The sequence below is a fragment of the Megalops cyprinoides genome, chromosome 1 (genome assembly GCF_013368585.1).
Source record: "Megalops cyprinoides isolate fMegCyp1 chromosome 1, fMegCyp1.pri, whole genome shotgun sequence".
Classification (NCBI taxonomy): domain Eukaryota; kingdom Metazoa; phylum Chordata; class Actinopteri; order Elopiformes; family Megalopidae; genus Megalops; species Megalops cyprinoides.
In genome coordinates, this window is record NC_050583.1 from 18,537,190 (window position 1) to 18,557,610 (window position 20,421).

At 44.1% G+C, this 20,421-nt stretch overlaps 1 protein-coding gene across 1 annotated transcript in view; it reads left to right on the plus strand.

Annotated features, from left to right (window-relative positions):
- Positions 1–550: 550 nt before the first annotated feature.
- smurf2 (SMAD specific E3 ubiquitin protein ligase 2) overlaps positions 551–20,421 on the plus strand; it is a 67,897-nt gene continuing 48,026 nt past the window's right edge. Inside the window, exon 1 of the mRNA XM_036539879.1 lies at positions 551–1,015. Coding sequence (XP_036395772.1) covers positions 964–1,015 — 52 coding nt within the window. The 5' untranslated portion in view covers positions 551–963. The remainder of the gene's footprint in view (positions 1,016–20,421) is intronic.

Here is a 20,421-nt window from a genome sequence, read left to right on the forward strand (position 1 = left end):
AGTTAGGAAAATTAGTCTCGTATGCAGTGTCTGTGTTTGGTACCTGTGAAGTTCCACTAGGAATATGTATGTAATATGTCATAGGCTCTGTTTAGTCCGATTTAAAGTGTAAAGTAATGCAGTTCTTTGTCTTTTTGGGCGTTTAACCTGGTAATGGGCTGTGTTTCATATGCCCTGATTGACATGAGGCGTAGCATTCAGTCTGCAAAGAACAGCGAAATTTAACGCAATAACATAACTATGTGAGTAATGAATGCAAACTATGACAATCACTGCAAATGCCAATTCGTTTAAAGTATTCGCCAAAACTAGTTACATTTTCGTAACTATATTTTGCAAAAGTCTTGTTATAGACAGTTTTGTGTGAATAACAAATGCATTTCCCTTATTTGGGGAAAAAAAAACTTAACAAGAAAAGAAACAATTATACATGTAGTTGGGGGTTCGTTTTCGGTTTGTTTGTTTCAGTCTGGTGATGTCACCAGGGAGCTACTTGATACTGGTAGCTGTAGCTATCCGAAAGGATAGTCCAGTTGGAGGAGCTGCGGGAAAGCGCACGGGCGCTGATCAACTTTGCACGGACTGAACAACAAAATGCCACTGCGATCAGAGCCAGCCACTTCGTGTTAGGCGGTTCGCGAGGATGTGGAAGAGCTTTGGTCATTTATAACCTGGATTTAAAGACGAAAAACGTCAGAGACTCTAGGGTTTTCGACATCGGATGCATATTTTTTTAAAATAAAGCTAGCAATCCAGCTAGCTACTTCTATATTTTTCTGATTCGGGAGCGTATGTGCGATGGTGTAATGGCAGTGCTATGCACATCCGGGCCACAATGCCGTGACTCCATTATTGTCCATTCACTGTGAAAGTGGCGAGAGGGAGAAAACTGAAAGATTTATTTTATATAGCTATATATTGTAAATATTTTTAACCATTAGTCAAGCTGGAACGCAAAGGGACATGTCTAACCAAGGGGTTAGGAGAAACGGCCCAGTGAAACTGCGTTTGACAGGTAAGAATTTTAAACCCGACTAACCAGCTAAATTGTAGCCATTCGTTTGCTAACGTTAGCTACATACTGTGGCAAGCAAGGCTTTTAGGACTCTCTTAGCTTTCTGGCGAAACCGAGTACTGTGTAAACGAGTATAGCTAGCTGGACGGAGCTTTTTGAAGAAGCTTGCAGCTAGCTAGATGCAGTTAAAATAGCCTGTTCCCTCTAGCTATATTACTAAAAAACCGTTTACGCTAATTGCATAGCTATCTAGGACGCCGTTGTGATGTAAGCATATTACATTTGTTTGAAAACTTTATTTCCATATTATAACGAGTTAACTAGTCAGGGAAGTTGCTTATCTTAGAAATCCAGATTCTGCATTTAACTTGGCTACCTAGTGCACGTTAACGTAGAAATGTCAGCTGGTGTAGCTAGGTAACGTTAGCCGGTGTCATAGTTGTGTTTCAGACAGTGTTGTGAAGTAGCTAGCAAATTAGCTAACGTTAGCTAAGATGCAAGCTGTGTAGCTAACCTCTACCGATTCGGAGTCGAACGGCAATTTCAGAAATTGATAGCTATCTTGTAACCTAATCTTATTTTCGGACTGCTCGCTGGTGTATAACTTCAATCAAAAGAAGTAGCTAGCTAGCTACAGTTTTCATAGTTACGTAGCCCAGTTGGGAACTTTTGAATATAATCGAGTTTTTAAAATAAGACTCGCTGGCTGTGTTATGAGGCAGTGCTATTGTTCGGTCGCTGGTTAGCTAACTTAGCCAACTAGGTGGCTGGCTGCAAGAGAACACAGCTTGCAGTTAGCTTCTTGGCCGTTTAGCTGTGGTTTATAGTCATTTGTTGTAAGCTTAGATTCCGGTTAGAAATACCAGTTAGCTCTAGGTTGGTCAATTAATTAGTAAAACAGTATAACTGCGGTAGCGTCAGCTAACAGCCTATTTACACGCTTCCAATTTGTCTTTCCAACTCTCTGGACACTTGGTGAAGGGAGTCCTAGATCACTGGACAACTGCCTAACTGTTTCTTTTAGGTCTTTATAGCCACGACATGAAAGACAGTGAACCTAATTCATTATCAGTTTGTTTTTCAACGACGGAACGTTTGCAACCTACCTTGTCAAAGTTGCGGGTTTCACAACAAAACGTGACATTTGGATACAGACAATTTTGTGTAAGATAACATACATCTTGTGCATTGGTCTTGCGAGTGAGATACACTTAATTGCTGATTAACTTTGGTATTATAAAAAAGCCAATTTAAAGATTTTCTCTGGTATAGGGCGAGTTCATACTCACTAAGTTACCTTCGAAACAAGTATTAGTGTTACAGAGCCTGATTTGAGCTTGCAGTTATCTAGCTACCAACGTTTGTGTAGCGTAGTGGCAGTGGGTTGAGACTGCATACAAGACAGACCAAGGCAATAGATGCAAACTGTGATCCGAATGATAATTAATATTAAACAAACGCAAATGTCAAAATTGCCATACAGATTACGTTGTTATTATAAAGCCAGGGGAGATAAGTGTAGTATGTTTGCTTTAACTACAGCCGAATAAGTGCCGTGTAAACCCGAGAGGAAATTATACAGGACTTACACTAGAAATTAACGCTGCGTGCCCTATGAAAAGTTAACTGTTGCAGCGAGGTATAGATTTATGATCCATTTAAACAGTACGCATATTTGATACCTTTTCCTAAATGGCAAGCTACATAAAGTAGTTGATTGTTTACGAGAATGTTCCGTGAGTGGCGTGGCAAATGGCTAAAATACTGCTTTTCTAATTCGAGGGAAAAAATGCACCGAGTGCTTGTATTCGGGACAAGACGGGAACTGGCAGCTCAGAACTCTTTTATATGGACTTTTAGCCACATTCGCCTGACCTAATGCGCCACTGGATGATATCCGTTTGAGAACTCCCCTGTTTGGAAGAATGTAAAAATGTTTTCAGTTGATTTCCTCCGCTTGTAAAGGTTTCTGGTTTTCTAAGCAACCGCCTGTATATTTTATTTAGCATTTATTGATTGGAGGAGAAAGTTAAGATATTTTCCCATTCAGTAACGCAACCTGTCGCATCACTGTAGGATAATAGCATTTAAAATAAACACCCAGTTAAAAATATGCAATCTATTATTTAAGGAAATTAATACAGTAATATTTTTGAAATGCAGTTATCTAAATTTAGTTTAGTGCCCTAGGCCTGTGCTATTTTTGTTTGTAATGTGTGTGCTTTAAACTGTTGTAATGTATGAATACATTAAAATGAGAAATTTTCTGTTTTCATCCAACACTGTTGAATCACATTCGTCTTTGGGGATTTCAGAATGAGCTGTAGCTTTCCTCAGTGAATGCTAGAACCGGGGGAAATTGTACTAGCTCTCCAGTCTTGCTATCAAACTACTGTTACATACTGTAGCATGTCAGAGTAATATAATTTAGCTGTTGTTCACAAAGGTCAGTTTAGCCCAGTTCACAAAGGATTTACAGTATACCAACGACTCTAAACTGTTCACTTGATACTCTTTAAATGATTTTTTTTTCCCCATATGAAGCAACAGAAAGCAATGTTACTTTTTATTGCTTAAATTACTGATTGAAGAGTAGTTTTGTTGAGAGCTAGTGGATATGATTACGTGCATATTTGTTTGGTTTGGTCACTTTAAACATCGTCTTTGTTTGGCTTTGTTTTGAAAGCAGGCCAAGCTTCCAAAGCCAGCCTGCTCTACATTTGCATGTTTATTATTAGACGGTGCTTTAAGATTTCGATGCCAAAGAAGGCATTGCATGAGGTTATGAACTTGTAAAAAGGAAAAAAGGCATAGTTTTCCTGTGATGTAGGTAAAGTAAAATAAAAACCCCTCAATTTTCTAATCAGAGAAATTGCGGTTATTTAAAAGAATGTATCCTGAATTTCACTGAGGGTTATAACATCCTTACACTCTTAGCAGTTCACTTAGTGCTTCGTTTCATGGCCGAATTAAACATTTCAGATTTGCCAGGACTCAGGACCTAAACTGCCATCACATTATAGTTTTGCAAATGGAATTTATCACACCGGTACACATTATCCCGTCATTTGATACTCCAGTCTGTTTTATGTCATGTTTTTAAGACCACTTACCATATATTTTCTGTGTTAAACGAACCTGGTTAATAACACCACCTCAGAATGTCCCCGGTTATGTCTGCAAAGCCACAAGGATGTTAAGAAGAATTCCCCCTTTACCAAACGCTCGCTATTTTTTGTGTTGTTTTGAGCCACCGACTTGTGATTTTATGTCTCTAGATCGAATTGGCAGCGTTCATCTAACGAGATGATTGTAGACATTGTGGCTGTTTTGATGCAATGTTAGAAAGGAATCCTGCATCGCGTTGCTTTGTATTGCATTCCTTGCATTGTTTCTCAGTGTATTTAGTCACCATTGTCAAGGAAAAAATGAAATCCAAACGCGCTCCATGGAAACACTGCTTTGGGTCATGCTACAGTACTTGCAGGGATTAGCTAGTTGAAAGGAAATCTTGGCTATATAGTAAATTCCTTCTTTGGAGCTCCTGCTCTGGTGAGTTTCAATGACATGCTGAGACGGGGCACTCCACTCTGAGGTCACACTACCCTCTGGGGACAGTCTTGTCCCGTGTGTGGGGATGTGCTAGCCGTTGTTGTTGAGGATTACATGCTACTCCCAAGTTGCACATAAAGGTTTGCAGAACCAAGCTAAAGAGGCAAATGGGTTACTCGGTGTGAATGAGCGCTGCTCAAAATTGAGCATGGTTTTTTTAATGATCTAGTTAAACAGTGAAATGTTGTCTCTGGTGAGCGCATTCTGCACCTATGATGAGAGAATGTTCTTGAAACTTGGAGGATGGGAAACGCTGTCCTCCTGGCGCCACATCTGTGCTTTAGCTGTGCTGCCCCGTAGCCTTCCACGGTCGACTGGAAAACCACTGGAAAAAAAGTATTCGCGGCAAAAATGGAGCCTGTGTATTGTTTTCGCAGTGCGTTATTAACAGGTGGCTGTCCTGCGAAAGCAGACAGCAGCGGGAAGCCGGGTGCGGGACGCCTCTGTGCATCGCTGACCGGCTTCATTCGACACTGCCTGTCTGTCTGTGACGAGGCTGGCAGCCGGGCCCAGCCAGAATGGGCGTCAGCGGCGATCAGAGCAGGCTTGTCCAGCGTCCCGCCCGGCCCCTGTTTGGTCTGTGCAGTTCCTTACAACGCAAACGTTTAAACGTTTACATGAGAAAACATTGTTTTGACTGGGAGAGGGAGATGACAGTCGCCGTGTTTGATGTATCTCCAGGGTCAGGTTGAAGCAAATTCCAGGCCTTGCTAGCTTGGAGGAAGAGCCAAATTAAATATTTAATCTAGCCCTGTTTCTGATGGAATGAGGTGGAGAAAGAGGAGGCGGGGATTGGGGGCTGGGCGAAGAGAGTTGCCTGATTACTAGACAGTTATTGAAGTCATTTTGTTTGTCCTTGTTTTATGGTATGTGGCCATGTTAACTAGTGAGTAATTATTCGGTAGTATTTATTTTTAACAGTTTGATTCTGATGTGCAGCATGCCACTTTATTGCTAAGAAATGACCAGCTCATAATATAAGATATTCATGTTAAGCATCAGAGGGAGTTGATCTCAGAGTTTGAAACTTACATTCGTTTATGGGCAGTTGTCTGAATTACCCTGCATGCTCGTTAATTCAGTTAAGTCAGAAGCATATAGATGTGTGTAACGTGTAAAATTGTAATGTTTTTTAATTTAATGAATGGCTTCATATTGCCCACCGCTGCTTCAGAGAAGACTGGCAAGTGTGGCACATCTGGATTTCACATGAACTTTTTCGCCTCTCTACCTTGTTCATTGTGTGTGTTTAGTGCGCATGTTCTCTAAAAAGTCTTCCTTGCACAAAAGAATGCCTTACTACTAGTTGCAATAATTTGCATTTTGATTAATGATGTGTTTAAATATTTTTTGCTCCAAGGTTTACATTCAGAAATTCAAATCCTGTGTTCTTCTACTTTGGTGAAACTCTAGCTCTGTGTATATAATGATTGCAGTGATCTGCTTTTCAGACACTTTATATATATTCAGGTAAAAAAATAATACAAATGAATTATCTGCCATTTTTGCAGAGCTCTTAGGTTCTCCTTTGTGAATATTGATGACAGAATAAAAATTGATTTTTGTCCACTTTTTTGGCTAATTAGAAAGGCATTTGAATACAGATCCAAGTCATTAGCTTGTGATCTCATGGTCACTTATTGAACTAATCAAAACTTTGGACTCATCACAAAAGATGAAACAGAAAATTGCACTTAAAATTACAGGGTCTGATTTGTGTAGGTTTTAAAGCTGTCAGTGAGGTTTTTTTAATGTGCATCATTCATCTTGTACATAGAATTTGTACAAGATGAAAGAAGTTCAGTGACAAATCATTTGCACCTTTACATTTATAAAATACCCAGTAGCTGCGTATTAAATGGTTGTTTCTTAGGAATTACTTGTCGGGGGAAAAGCTCAGTTAACATTCAGCCTACATTTCAAAATCATTATGTGGCGATGCTACTGGGTTTTTTTTTTTTTTTTGCATAGTGTACAGCGTGTGTGAAACCTGTAATGAACGTTTACTCAAGCAGGTCTAACCATCATAGGCAATACGCGTGTTTGAAAGCAACCATTAAAATGTAGCTGAATGGTCAAAGATAGTTGATGTCTCCCCTGTTAAACATAATAGATCTAATGCCAGGATTGAAACCCAATTATGGGCAACTGCCTGGAGTCGCATGGTTACATTAATGGACATTGAACAACATAAGGTGCATGTGAAGCATGAAGAATTTTTAGTTGTTTGTTGAATTAATGAAAGACATTTTTAACAAATACAAATTATGCCGGTTTCTGGCATGCGCTGCTCATTTGAATACTTGCAGCTTGTTTTAAAATCCTTCTTTAAGTTCAGCAGTCTGCTGTTCATCATTATAGATGGAGCTGTACTACTTAGATTTTTTTTTGTCTTTTTTTTTTTAATGAAATGGCTGGCCGTTACTGGATACTTGGCTTTATTGTGTCTTACAGGAGATCCTCATTGTGTTCAGCCTTGAGCTCTGAAAAACACTGACAAACCGAAAACATCTGCCCTCAACTTGTGCGCAGTTTCGTGCGGAACGTTTTTTTTCCCCCCCCGTTCATTAATTGAGCTTATGCTAGAAACTGTTTAGTTCCAGATGAGTGGAAGAGCTGTCTGCCACGCAGATACACCAATTGGTACTTTCAGTCTGAGCTTGGGCTCACTAAACATGCGGGAGTGGAGCAATCAATAGAAGCGGAGATGTTCTTGTGCAGCATAATGCTGAGCGAAATATTTTCACGTGGTCAATTTTGGACAGACGTGAGACATTTCCCCAGATTGCAAGCAAAAGAAAAAAAAAAAAAAACTGAGTTAGCCTAGCTTTGTCTAAATACGAAATGTAAAAGTGTGGTGCATTGGTCCAAGAGTGGAATTCTAAGAATGTGGATTCTCAGTGCAGAACAGCAAGTCTACCCAGTTCTCTCAAACCTTCTCCTGTGCTTCATTTAGAAGAACAGATTTCAAGGAACAAACCTCTGCTACTGTGTGTCTCCAACAGATGTTTAGTTTGGTGCTTAAAATGTTATCATCCCTTCACGTGTGAATGTATGCGTGTTTCAAGCTTGACAATTTGCCTTTTGAAGTGGGCTCAGTCCTGTCTTTAAATGCTTGAAATTAAGCATTTCCCCTGTGTGTGTGTCTCATTCCGCTGGAAGCCTTTCTTGAGAGTGATATGTGAAGCGTTGCCATGTTGGCCATATGCTCAGCTTCAGTCACAGTTCTGTCCGTTCTCCCCTTTAAAGATGCTTGCACACTGACCCAGTGGTCCCCGAGCGGCCGGTACTGGCTGATGTTGGTTCCCTTTGGAACTGAACGCATGAACATCATCTTGTTGGCGCACTGAGGGAAAAAAGGCCAAAAAAAGGCCACATTCCAGTACAGAAGGGAGCGGTGACGCAGTTTTTAGCTATTATCAGCTGTACTCCAGGATAAGGACTCGTCTGGAATTGTGTAGCTGTAAACATCCCAGCAAAGACCCATTTAAAAACGCCGTAGCAACCAAAAAAGTTGAAAAAAATTATGGTACATATTTCAATAAATTTGCATCCCTGAGACACTTGTGTAATTTCTCACAAGCATAATTGCTTCCTCCTGCTACAGATGAAAGAGCCAGTTGGACAGCTTGCGCTGTGTTTTGATATTCGGTAGTTGAGTCGCAATGCTTGGAATTTCTGTTAGGCTCTGTTCGTTGTTCAGTTTTAATTGTTAGCTAAATGAAAAATGAAATGATTCTTCTCTCCAGCAAAGAAGAAATTTCAGTAGCTTTGGAAATTTTACAGCTATGCTTATTTGAATTTCTGGGAGATCAACACCTCCCAGTTTGAACAACACATATCGCTTCATTAGGCTCGTTTCCACTGTCTTTGGAAAGGGGAAGTGTTTCGTCCTCCTCGTATTTTCGCCTTTGGACTGGATAACAAGCTTGCTAGCTGGCAGTGAAGCAAGCTCAAAGAACTCACAATGATCATTTATTCAGTAACCAAAGTTTGGTTTGGAACAGAAGGCGTACAACCCGGATCTGAAAAATGAGAAATGATACAGATTGAGAATATCAAAAAAAGACAATAAACACCGGTTAGTGTTTCTAAGTCTAGTATGGCCAGCAGGGGTTTTTTTTTAGTCTGGCCACACTCTGGAATAGCTTGTTGTTGGGACGTGGGACAGTGTGGGCTTGGAGGTTGTCTGCACTGGCCATTGTTGACTCTGTGTCTTTCAAAGCAGTGTCAGGATTCAGCCACGCAGTTATCCTTCCCGGGTTCTCCTTTAACAGAAGAGGCACTGACCAGCCACCAGCACGGGCCGACTGCATAGCCTGTCGCAGCTGTGAACACCGTCCTAAATGTGCATTTTAGGTAGTTTATTAGTTCCCTCCTCGAGAATACATTTTCCCAAGGAGAGTAATAAGGGGGAGTGGTTAGTCTGGATTCCTCAGACGTCTGAGATTAGTCTGTGTGCAGTAATTTTACTGCCTGCCTTTTCCCTTTCCCCAGACCCAGCTCTGCATACTGATCTGACACCAGGGCTAAAGGAAAGTTAAGGGTGAATGGGCTTATTGTTTCCTCTGTGAGATTTTCCCCACCGACATGTCATCACGCGTGTGGAACAAACGCTGCAAATTCAGTGCAGTCGAAGTGCTAACATTTACTATTAATTTCAAGCAATGGCCGCTGTTACGTGAACGCAGAGAAAGTTTGTTGCAACCCCGTTCTGTCCTACACGCAGGATGTAGGCTCTTCAGGCAAAAAAAAAAAAAAAGTTGAGATGGTGCCCAACTGTCTTGTTGCCCTGAGTCCCTCTTAATACCTCAGCTCTCTGCTGTTAAGAACTAGATCCTCTCCTCGGTCTGGAAGTTATTACCTCAGACTGCTGGACATTTCGCATGTCAGGCATGTTTTCTGTGCATTAAAGCGCAAGGAAGCCCGGTAGGAATAAGGCGAAGTCACGTCCGCGTGTCTGGTGCCATTTCTTATGAAAGGTGTGCAAAGACGACTCTCATGCTGCACTTTCAGCCTCTCAGCCTTCACTCGGTGGCTTGGGGACAGGCACTGTTGCCCATTAAAGTCAATTTGGGACTTTAAGCACTGGGTCATTTTCCTGACCTTTCCGGTTTTTTTATTTTCCAAGCCACATGTCCTTGGAGAAGCTCCTGCCCCAGTTCCAACTCAGCTGTTCTGTTGCTGCCTGTGTGCCGGGCTTCTCCCCTGGGCACCTCTTGCTTTTTCCGTGGATGTCTCAGGTATCGGCGCACAGAGATCTCCTTTTCCTGCCTGATGAGGTGCGCTGTGTAATTGTGAGTCCCTGTTCCCGTCGCTCGGATGAGCTCATGTGTCCCAGACGGTCCCTAGTAGCAGGGAGCCAGCTGTGTCCTCGTGCCAGTGGATTTCTCCACATCTTGAACCGCATACTATTTAACACCAAATGTTAGCTAGCCGTCATAGTCGTCTTTTAAACAGAAGCAGTGTAAGTGTTGGTGTGGATGGCTGCTTTTTACCTTGAAAGAATCAGAATCATAATCAGCCTTCATTGCTTAAGCATGCTTTTACACATACACGGGGACTTTGTCTCTGGTTCCAGAGTCTCTTGTAGTGCTTTCATACAACATCAAGGTGACAGCAGCAAGTACCAAACAACAGTAGTGCAGGACACATATATGGAATGTATGTGTGAAAGGTATTTTAGCCTCAACAATTCTTGTTTGGGAAAAAGTCTGCATGCAGGGATAAGCACATTTCATCTTTATTTGATTGGAGAGTCCTTTGTTTGCGAAGGTTTCTCGGTTTGGTCCCGCTTCAGACTAAAGCCAGGGTGCCAAAGCCCGCCTGTTAAAAGCGCTGAGTGTAGAGGGTAACGGAAGACGGGAAGCTGGCGATTGAGATAAAACTTAAAAGCGTTCAACTTAGGAAAATGCATTCATGTCAGTTAAGATGTAGGGCAGAGTGCATATTAGGGAAGTAAGTTAGCTTTCATCTGAGTGCTGTTAGTCAGAAAATAGACCATGTCTTCCACAGGACGTATCGTCAGCACGCGATGGCGAGCTAAATCGGGAGACGTGTTGACTCGCTCCTAAACTGAGGAAATTACATTTGAAAGCATAACTAGCCTGCGTACGACGAAGATTGAAAGCGACAAAAAGAACAATTGGTGCACCGCATTTGTAAACGTTTTTTCCTCCCCGTTCCGGAAGGATTTCATTTAACCGAAACCGTTTCACCGGTTCATGTGTCCGTTCTTGCATGTTTGTTTCAGCCGTTATCGAGGGGACGGAAGCTTTTTTGCGGTAACGCACGTGATCTACACCAGCCAGGACAGCGGCGAGGTTTAGAGGGGAACGGTGGGCCGCGTTAGTGTGGAACCTGAGATGGAAAAAGACGTGTGTAATTGTCCAGTTAAACAATTGTGCTTTGTTTCTTTTCTGCTCACTGAATTTGGTGTCACTTATCAGACCCTCTTCAAAACCCTGTCCATGATTTGACCTTTTCTTGCCATTTTGCTCATTTGTGCTTCGGCTTCTGTAGAGCCCCCGTATGCTTCAGTGGACTGCAATTGGTCTTGGCTGTGCTAGTCTCCAAATCTGCAAGGCCTCATGAGGACATGCATCTTTTGCAGCTGAGTGGTTTTGGGGGGGGGGGGGGTACATTGTCCCAAGCTGCTGTTTTTTGGTACATCTCCGCTTACATTACGTGCACTCCAGGCCTTTCCGTGCTGCAGTGCACACGTAACTGAAGAAAAGTGAAGCGCTGGTCCCTCTCGGCTAATTATGTCCTGTTCCTCTGTGCGGTCACATCAGTGCGTCCTTCGCATGTTCTCTGGGCTTATGTGGATACAGTTCGCCGCTGTAATCAGTGTAGATTAAAACGCGGCGCTTGCGGCCTCATCTCGTGCTCAGCTGAATTCCTTGACACATCTGGAAATTTCTGTCTAATAAGCATTTTTGAAATGGTATTTCAAGCGTATGACAATTGCGTCTTTCAAAAATTAATACAGGACATTTGCATATTGTATAATAAAACAGTGGTGCAGAATACCGGCGCGGGCCTAATTGGGACACTCCCATGCTTAGCAGAGAACAGGATGACCCACTTTGGAAGCAATCAATAGGCTTTGTGAGAAAATCCATTTGAGCAATCTCCTAAGTTTTAGTGTTGAGAGTGAAAAGGCTTTCTGTTGCTCATGAGCTGAAGACCGGCCCAGACGAGCATGTGTTTTGTGGTTCGTTGCCAGTGTCGGGCCATGATACAGCCACCCGTGCTCACCAGATTCAGTTCCGTTCGCAGTCTGTGTTTCGAGACGGGCACTGAAACCATTGCTCTGCGCTCTATTCCTGTTGTAGCGTCAGCTTAGCACGGCAGAGAATGCTGGGTTTGGTGTGAAGCGTGAGGGGGACAGTCAGCAGCAGGGGGAAAAATGTGCATATCCGCCGAAACGCCTGATGCCTGTCGTGCAGTAGCCACACATGTGCTGTCATTCACCTCAGGGGGGAGAAGCAGTTGAATTTGTATATATACGCGTTTTCCCATCCACCAGACTGTAAGCTCGTAAGGGCTGTTTATTTTCCCCCTCCCTTGCACCTGTGTCGCCTGCAGGTTGTCTGGCGAGATTGTCTGAAACGTCAGCGCAAGAGTGCTTGACTGCCAGTTACTCCAAAAGCCAGCTGTCGTGAACCCAGAACGAAAGTCGCACGCCTCAGCTCCTGTTTGAGAGTAGTCGTAGCCACCCCCCCAAAGTCTCAGTGTAGTTCATCTCAAAAGGCTTTCTCAGATGCTCTGTTTGTTGACCTGGCAGAACTGGTTAATGGCTTTGAATTGGATTTGTGGTCTGGGGCCGCCCTGCTAGATACAGCCTGTCATAAAGCAGGGAATGTGCTTGCAGACGCTGGAGCAGCACTGGGACCCTGTCATTTCTTTCCTGGTTTACCCCCAGCATCTGTCACTTCATTGACGACAAATATTAAGGCACTTGCGTCGTAATATTTGCAGAATCATTTGTGGTCATTTTGTGTTGTTAGCATTTTTTATCTTAGAGCCATAGAGCATTTACTCTCAGGACATCAAATTTAACTCTGTCTCTGACTTGCACAAATGTGTGGTAATTCACAGAGTTATCGCCGTCTCTTAGCGTTATCAGTGTCATAAAACTGATAAGCGTTACCGAATTTAGTAAGTAAAACTGCAACAGGCACAGCTTTTTAAAACCATTAAAATGTCTGGCATATTTTTAAAGATCTTTTTTTGATAAACTATACTCATAATTCTACCCAGCTGAGGCGTTCTAATATATGCAACTGCAAAGTATCACGTGAATTAAGCTTGTGTGTGGCTGGGGACGCTTTCACTTCTCAAAGAACTTTGCCGAGGCCCTTGTACAAAGCAACATAAAGCATGTGACATCGTTAAAAAGCACTGTACTTTTAATTGTTTTATTTTTCAGTGGTAAATATTGTGATACAGTGTTAGACTTAAAATGTAGCTCATTCTGAGATGAATCAATGAATTTGAAAAAAAAGACTTAAGTAACCGCTAAAAAGACACACTGCTTGCTACGGAAAAATACTTCACAAACGGCTTTGTGTTAGAGGAGGTGGAAGACTCAAGCAAATGGAAGGAATGAAATGACGTGGAAGAGAAAAGCACGATGGGAATCTGTGTGTTGTCGTCGGAAGGTGATTAATGGCTGCGTCATTGCCTCCTGGTGCCTGCCACTGTTAGGAGAGAGAAACAGCTGAGGGTGAAGAGTCAGGTGCTCCGAGGCGGATCCCGGTGCATCCAGGCGCCCTCTTTGCGGTTGTTTAGTCTGACCCTCGCAGTGTGACGGGGGGGGGGGGGGGGGGGGCGGCTGCGTTCACGGGCACTCACTCACCGAGTCTTTGTTCACTCATTGGCTCTCCAGGACGTTCCCGCCCACCGGGTGACTTCTCACTGACGTACTCAGATCGCTATCTGACATCACCCAAAGTCTCCGTTTTGGTCTCTTGTGATCACGGCATTTTGAGAATTAATTGGAAATTTGTCTCGTCATCAGATGCCGATGCCATACCGTGATACCACGATTATTACATGATATGAGTTTCTGAGATTTTTTTTTTATTTATCGTTTTTTACTGGCAGGTGGAAAATGTTCCTGCTGAGGGTTAATAAAACCACTTACTTCTGCACATGCATCAGGTTACTTTACAACAGAAAGGGAACAGTCATAGTCCCTTGGCTGGTTTCACGTATTGTAAAATTCCTTGAAGCACTGTGCAGGCTTTGTTGCGAACCCGGATCAACACAAGTTCAGACAGGGGAAACTTTGCCCCTCGTTCTCTCCAGCAGATGTTTTTGTCTGCTGAACGGCTTGCTGAGTTTAAACGCTGCAAGGTGATGCGGCGGGCTGCACGGTGCGTCTGTCTCGTCTGTGACCCAGCAGCGGAGGTCTCGCGGTTTCCCAGCAGACCAGAAGCGCTGTTTACATTTCGACATCAAACAGCGCTTCCCTTGAAGGTGGCATGTGCTGGGCCTTCCTCTGAGGGGAATTCAAACACAATGGAGCCTCTCGTCTCCTCTGACAGACCGGGCTGGCGTGCTGCACCCCCCCAAACCCCTTCACTTTCTTCACTCTGGGCTCACGGTTCGTCATCTCTCTGGCCTGGAATTCACATGGAAATATGCCACATTCTGTCGTCCGTGTTCCCCCACCTTAAGCACCGGCTCTAAAGAAGTGAGAAGATACACGCAGGCTAATACATCTTAGCGAGCCTCACCCACCGCTCCTATCGCGGATAGGCTCTTGCCCCTAGTCACTTGAGCCGTAGGGGGGAATTTTTTATTTTTTAACCGCACTACTGCTTTGAAGTGAAGTGCATACATGCAATCTTTCTTTTTCATTCTTCACGGTAAATGTCACATTATTTTGCAGGTAGGAGCTGATGCTCTCTTTTAGGTTTGCTCTCAGAAGGTTTTTAAAATGGCGGTGATGTGAAAAAAATGCCTTTATCGGTGACACAAAGAGTGCTGCACAGACGCCGCCAGCTCACCGTTACCTTTTGGTGTGTGGTCGGCACAGGCCACATGGAGCGGTGGAACTCCCCTTATTCGCTGCCGTTTTGTTTGGTTTGCATGTGCTTAACGCAAAGAAGCAAAGTAGGAGTGATTTATTTCTTTGGGGAATTAGGGAAAAAAAGATTAATTTCCAAGCGTCTGGTTTTTGTTCTATTGTTCTGGTGTTGCATGTTTGGCCCTGTTGTTTTTAACTGCCTGTTCGCTCGCTAAGGCCGCTGGCTGCGTGGAATCGTGAAAGTGCCTCCTCAGTCTGGGACGGCCATTTAAACAATCACTGTTTTGATGATTCATGTAGGTTTTGGGCAGACTGAGTCTGGGGGGGGGGGTGCACTTCAGAAACCCTGGCCAGCCATTAAAAATCTGTCTAGACAAAAACCAAAGATCTTTTGATATTAGAGTTACGAAAGCTCAGATTAAAAACGAAACCGATTGGAGCCAGGGCATTTATGACCACACGTTCGCCTGCGTTTCGTTTTGAAAGGCTGACAGGGATTGTTGTCGGGTGCAATGGCACAGGGCCTCATTTGAAGTGCAGTCTTGTGCTCTGCTCATGCTTTCTGCTTTCTGGTGTCAGGTGGAGCATGCGGACGGGAGCAGAATGTTTGAAATTGGTTGCAATATGGTTTTATTCCTGCATTTATTTTCCCTTTGAATGTGCGAGTATATACAGTAGGGTGGCCCACTGGCAGTTATTGCCACGTGCATTCAGCTACAGTGCAAAATGCAGTACGTTAAATTAAATTTTTCGGTCTCATATGTGTCTCGGGTGAATTATTCTCTTGCCGTGTCACATTGTCATGTGTATTAGTGGATGATATATGAACAGAAGTTGAGTGTTGCTCCTGACCTACATATGAAACATGTGAAATAGAATGTGAATTGGAATAGAAGAGAAGTTAATTAAGAGAAGTATACTGCTCTTAATAACGAGCCTCTTGGCTGACATCTGAGAGCAGACGATATTTAGGCTAAATTTTGCATATGTTTTGAAGCAGGAAGCAGAGCCCCACGGTGCCTTTGTGTTGATGGGGGGGCTTTCATCACAAACAGAATGAGATGCTGTATTATAGCAAAAAATACCCAGCAACGTGCGACATGCATTTCTTCTGCGTGAAGCTGTCCCATCAATGCAGATCTTCATCTGGAATTTGTCTGCCTCTTCCTCGCCCCCCAAATCCCCGCAACCCCCTGTTCGGGGTCTGGTGCTTGGACGAGCACACTGGTGCTATTGTCTGCGGATGGCCCTGTCTGCCCATCCACCCCCCCCCCCCCCCCCCCCCCCCCCCCCCTTTCCATCCCAACAGCGCAGTGTTATATTTATTTTCCAGACAAGGTATCACATTGGCCCAGTTTTAGCTGCAGCAAGAACACTGTGACATTCCTTGTGTTTTGTAGCAGCAGCAGCAGCAGCCATAGCCGCGGCCGCCCAGCTCTCCCGGGCCCTCCGCCGCCGGGGCCGTTACCGGGACGACCGCTGGCAGCTCTCCAGCCGATCGGCCGGGGAAGGTGCTCACGGTTAGCGCAGCCGTCGCTAACGCCCCGCATGGCCTCCACGGCCGGATTCGCCCGTGCGTGTGCACAGCGTCCGAGACTCGGCTGTGCATGCTGCCGTGCGGCTCATAGCTGTAACCCCTTCCATCTCTGCAGGGGGGAAATGAAAGTGCAGGGCCAAGCGGCTACGTGGAAGCATTTGTGGTAGGCCATGTTTGTTGCTCTACAGACAGTGACACAGGGCTTGTTGCTCGGTTAAGATCATGTGATCATGTCATTGCTAGGTGATGTTGTGCTGTGTATTAAAAGCATCTAAGGGTTTCTTTGCATAATTTATACACATCCTTACATCCCTGAAGATTGAGCCAGTTTATCCATTTCAAATTTCAAAGAAGAACCACTTAACCCATTGGAGAATAATGGCGTTGTGTTATTTTCGCGAGGTATCACATGAAATGGGACCTTGCGTGGGAGGCAGGAGCGATATTTATTATGTCTTGCCTATTTATTTTAATCAATACTGTACAACATGTTATTCTTCTCGTTGAAGTTTCAAGGATTCTTTAAGAAACCCGTCGAGACATAAATTGCGGTTACTATGCCTGCAAATGAACGTGATTGTTTAGAAATGTCTAGTTGCTTACAGTAGCTACAGTAATACGATACAGCCCACCCAGGCCCGCTTGCTTTCGTTTGCTGGCTGCGTCAATAGCTAAAAAGCATGGCCATATCGCTCAAAATGAAACGTGTTGTGCTTCCTGTCCAAATTGGAAATAAAAACAAAAACATCGAATTCTGCTTCTGGAGTGGAGGCATGGTATGCTGTGATTTTTTTTGGTACAGGAAAGGGCACATCAGCTATTCGTAAGGGGTACTAATGCCTTTCATTCGGCAGAAGATAGAAACCCTCTTTGTCAGACAGTGTCCTCAAAACCTCACATTAACTGTTTTCTTTGGCTATTTTAAACTTCACTGTAATGTTTCATTACAGACATGGAACAGTATTTCACGTTTTCTAGGTCAAATTCAGTTTGAATCAGGCAAACGGAGGGATTTAGAAGCTTGAATGTTACAATTGACGTAAACATTATTCATCAAGGAAGATCTTATGCATTTGTCCATGATTATAGGCACATGTCGTCAAACTCTCTGGTGGTCCAATAGTGTGAGACTGAATGACATTACGATTAGAATCTGTGTTTGTATAACCTGTAGTTGGTTATGCTCTTTTTTTTTTTTTTTTACAGCTGTGTTTTATTGTTATATTCAGTACGTTGGTTAACGCCAAATGACTCAACGACACAGTTATCTGGGATTCTTTTGACTTCCCTAATGTGAGAGGAACACTCCTCCAAGGTGCGCATAATTATCAATGAAAAAGCAGTGATATAAAATGCTCTGTCCACACAGTGTTCTGGGCAAGAATAAGCCTTTTCTCTCTCATCCGTGGCAAATTGCTTCTGGGTATATCGCCGTCCGCATCCGGCTTGTGTCTTCGGCATGTGTGGGAATTAACATGGGGATTGGGAGCAGGTGCTAGCCCTCACACATCAGGCTGTCTGCGTGCTGCGGATGCAGAGGAGAGCGCCTGCTGCTCCGGCAGCACTGAATTACACAGCGCAGGTGAAAGTGTTAAAAACCGCTGGCTGAAAGGAGGATTTGTGTACATCACTCAAATTAGGCGTGCATGGCTTTAATACATTCTGAAACGTGCCAGTGTCTCGAAAACGTGAGCGAGAGACGTGAAATGCAAATGCGCTGTGAAACGTGTTAAGCGTTTGACGTGTACTTTTGAAGCTGAATTTGGAGTCGTGTCTGAAAAGGCACCGGCATTATACAAAAATGCATGAGCGTTGCTTATAGCTTGTCGTGTCTGTGACCTACATGCATATAGATGATATGACAAAAAAATGATGTTTTCCTGTCACTCCTGTGTGTTTGCTGGAGTTTTCGGGGCATGAAATCCACCATCCAGTCTCTCACTACTCACAGATATGACAAAGGATGACACCCAGCGCCCCTTGTCAAGTGCACAAGCACAGACACGTACGTACCCAGCCCGGGCTCAGAGCTCCCTGTCCACATGAATACTGAACGCTGCTCTTGTCAGCCGCAGCGAAATATTTATTCCCCACACTCCCCTTGCTCTCTGCAGATCCCGGACCGCTTGGAGAGGAGGGTGAGTGTCGTCTCAGTGCAGGCTCTTTTGATGCAGTGGGGGACATGTTGGCTTGTTGGGCTTGTTGGCTGAATGGGCTTGCTTTTTTTTTTTTTTTTTTTTCCTCCCAGAAATGTAATGAATTCACTGTGTCCAGCGTATCTAGAGAATGAAAGCTACCATTTAGGAAATCAAGGCTTTGTGTGAATGCAAGACCATACGCAAACTAGGGCTCTGTTGCTGTTCAGGGTCTGTTATGTTCCTTGGTCTTCCTATTTCCAGTAACGTGTGCACTTCTAATGTAAAAGTATTAGATGGGTCAGGACATGGATGTAAGCTGCTTTGATCATGTGACGACAGGGCGAAGAGATTTTTTTTTTTTGTAGGCGAATGTGAAGGTTTTTGTTGATTGCCTGTCGCATTGAGGCCCGCAGGCCTGCGGTGCGAGCGAACCTGAGACAGGCACCCGCCGTCGCCTCGACGACGTTGCGCGCGCGCGAGAGCGGGGGGGCCGGAACTGCGCCAGACTGCCGCGCTCAGGCAGCGGTGCCGCTGCCTCCCGTCGCGGTCGGCGGCGCTTAGATCACTCTTCCTGTCGCCTCGCTTCCAAAGTTCAGCACCCCCGACCGCAGCACAGCGAGCACCTTTCACCGACACTGCCGGGCGCGCTTCTAAGAAACGCGGAGAAGCCGGAATACGTGCCGCGCCGATCGCGCAGATCTGTTCCGACTGCGCCGTCGAGCGCACGCCACGGCCTTCTGAAACGGACTCGCGTCTACCCCTCCTGGTCTGATCGGGGGCAAGACGGAGCAGGCTGGCCAGTAGCAGTCTGTGCCTGGAAAGGATGAATATCTAGTGTTCTTGGTGCCTAGTAATCGCGGGTGTGGAAGCTCGTGTTCTTGGTGCCTAGTAATGGCGGGTGTGGAAGCGCGTTCGGCGGATCCCAAAGTCCCTGAAAGCTTCCGTTCTTGGAAACGTGTATGGCGTACGCAGCAGTAATGGTGCATGACCTTAAGATCTGCATGGGTTCGTAAAATACTGCCGACGGCTGATGCAAATAACATGCCATTGGAACCGTGATCGTTGCGGTTGTTCAGTAAGGTGATGCAAAGGCTACGTGCAAGCTAAAGGTGCCAGACGCTTGACTATCACTTACCTCAGCAGGGAGGTTGATGTGGTATTTTATTTTCATTATTTGCGATACGCTGTACGCTGTGTTAAAAATAGTAGTGACAGTGTTTGTTCAGTGATCGACAGTGTTCACATTTGTTGTGTTGTGTCAGCAACAGATGTCTTAGCAACAGTTTCCATGCAAATTCAGCATATGAGGATGTGAAAAGCATCATGCTTAAGGAAGAATGAGGCTCCAAGTTCACACCAGCTTAATTTGAGTGCCAGTCTCACTTATATCCTCTCAATACAGTCAAAATCGCACAGTAGAGTTACAAAAGGGAGCGACCATTAGGATTGCTAATTTGTATGATGGGAATTGTAGTAGTAGTAATTGTATAGTCAATGACTTTGCAAGTGGTATGATGGCATTAGCTTTCAAGATTTTGTCTTTTTTGTGTGCCAGACTTTAAAAAGGGCGTATTTTGTGAAATGTTCAAGCAAAACATTTGATCTGTGTATCCATGGGGGGATATAACCGCAACTTTAATGTTTGAGTTACAGAGAGGTCAAGGCGCTGTTTATTAGCAACACTGTGAGGACTCCAAATTGACTTGTGAAAAAGTGCCTCGTATCGTATCTTTGAGTGTGTTAATGATGGTGCAACTGTTATTAAGCCTGTATGAAGCAAGTCCTCTCTTCAGTGTCTACCTAAAGGAGTTTAATTTCATACTCCAGCCACTTTCTGTCAGCCATTTTCTGTTACGTGTTAACAGCAACTACATTAGCAAATTTAACATCTTGGAAGCCAGGTATTAATTCTCATTTTAAAAATGTGCGTGTGCCACCTTAAAAGCCAGCTGCGTATTATAATCATCCTCAAGAGCATGTCGTTATTTGTTTCAGCTAGTAAAACAAATTACAGAAGTAGTAGCCTAGTTAGAGACGCGACTCTTAATTTTTGCATTCAGTGATTGTCTTAGGTGATTGC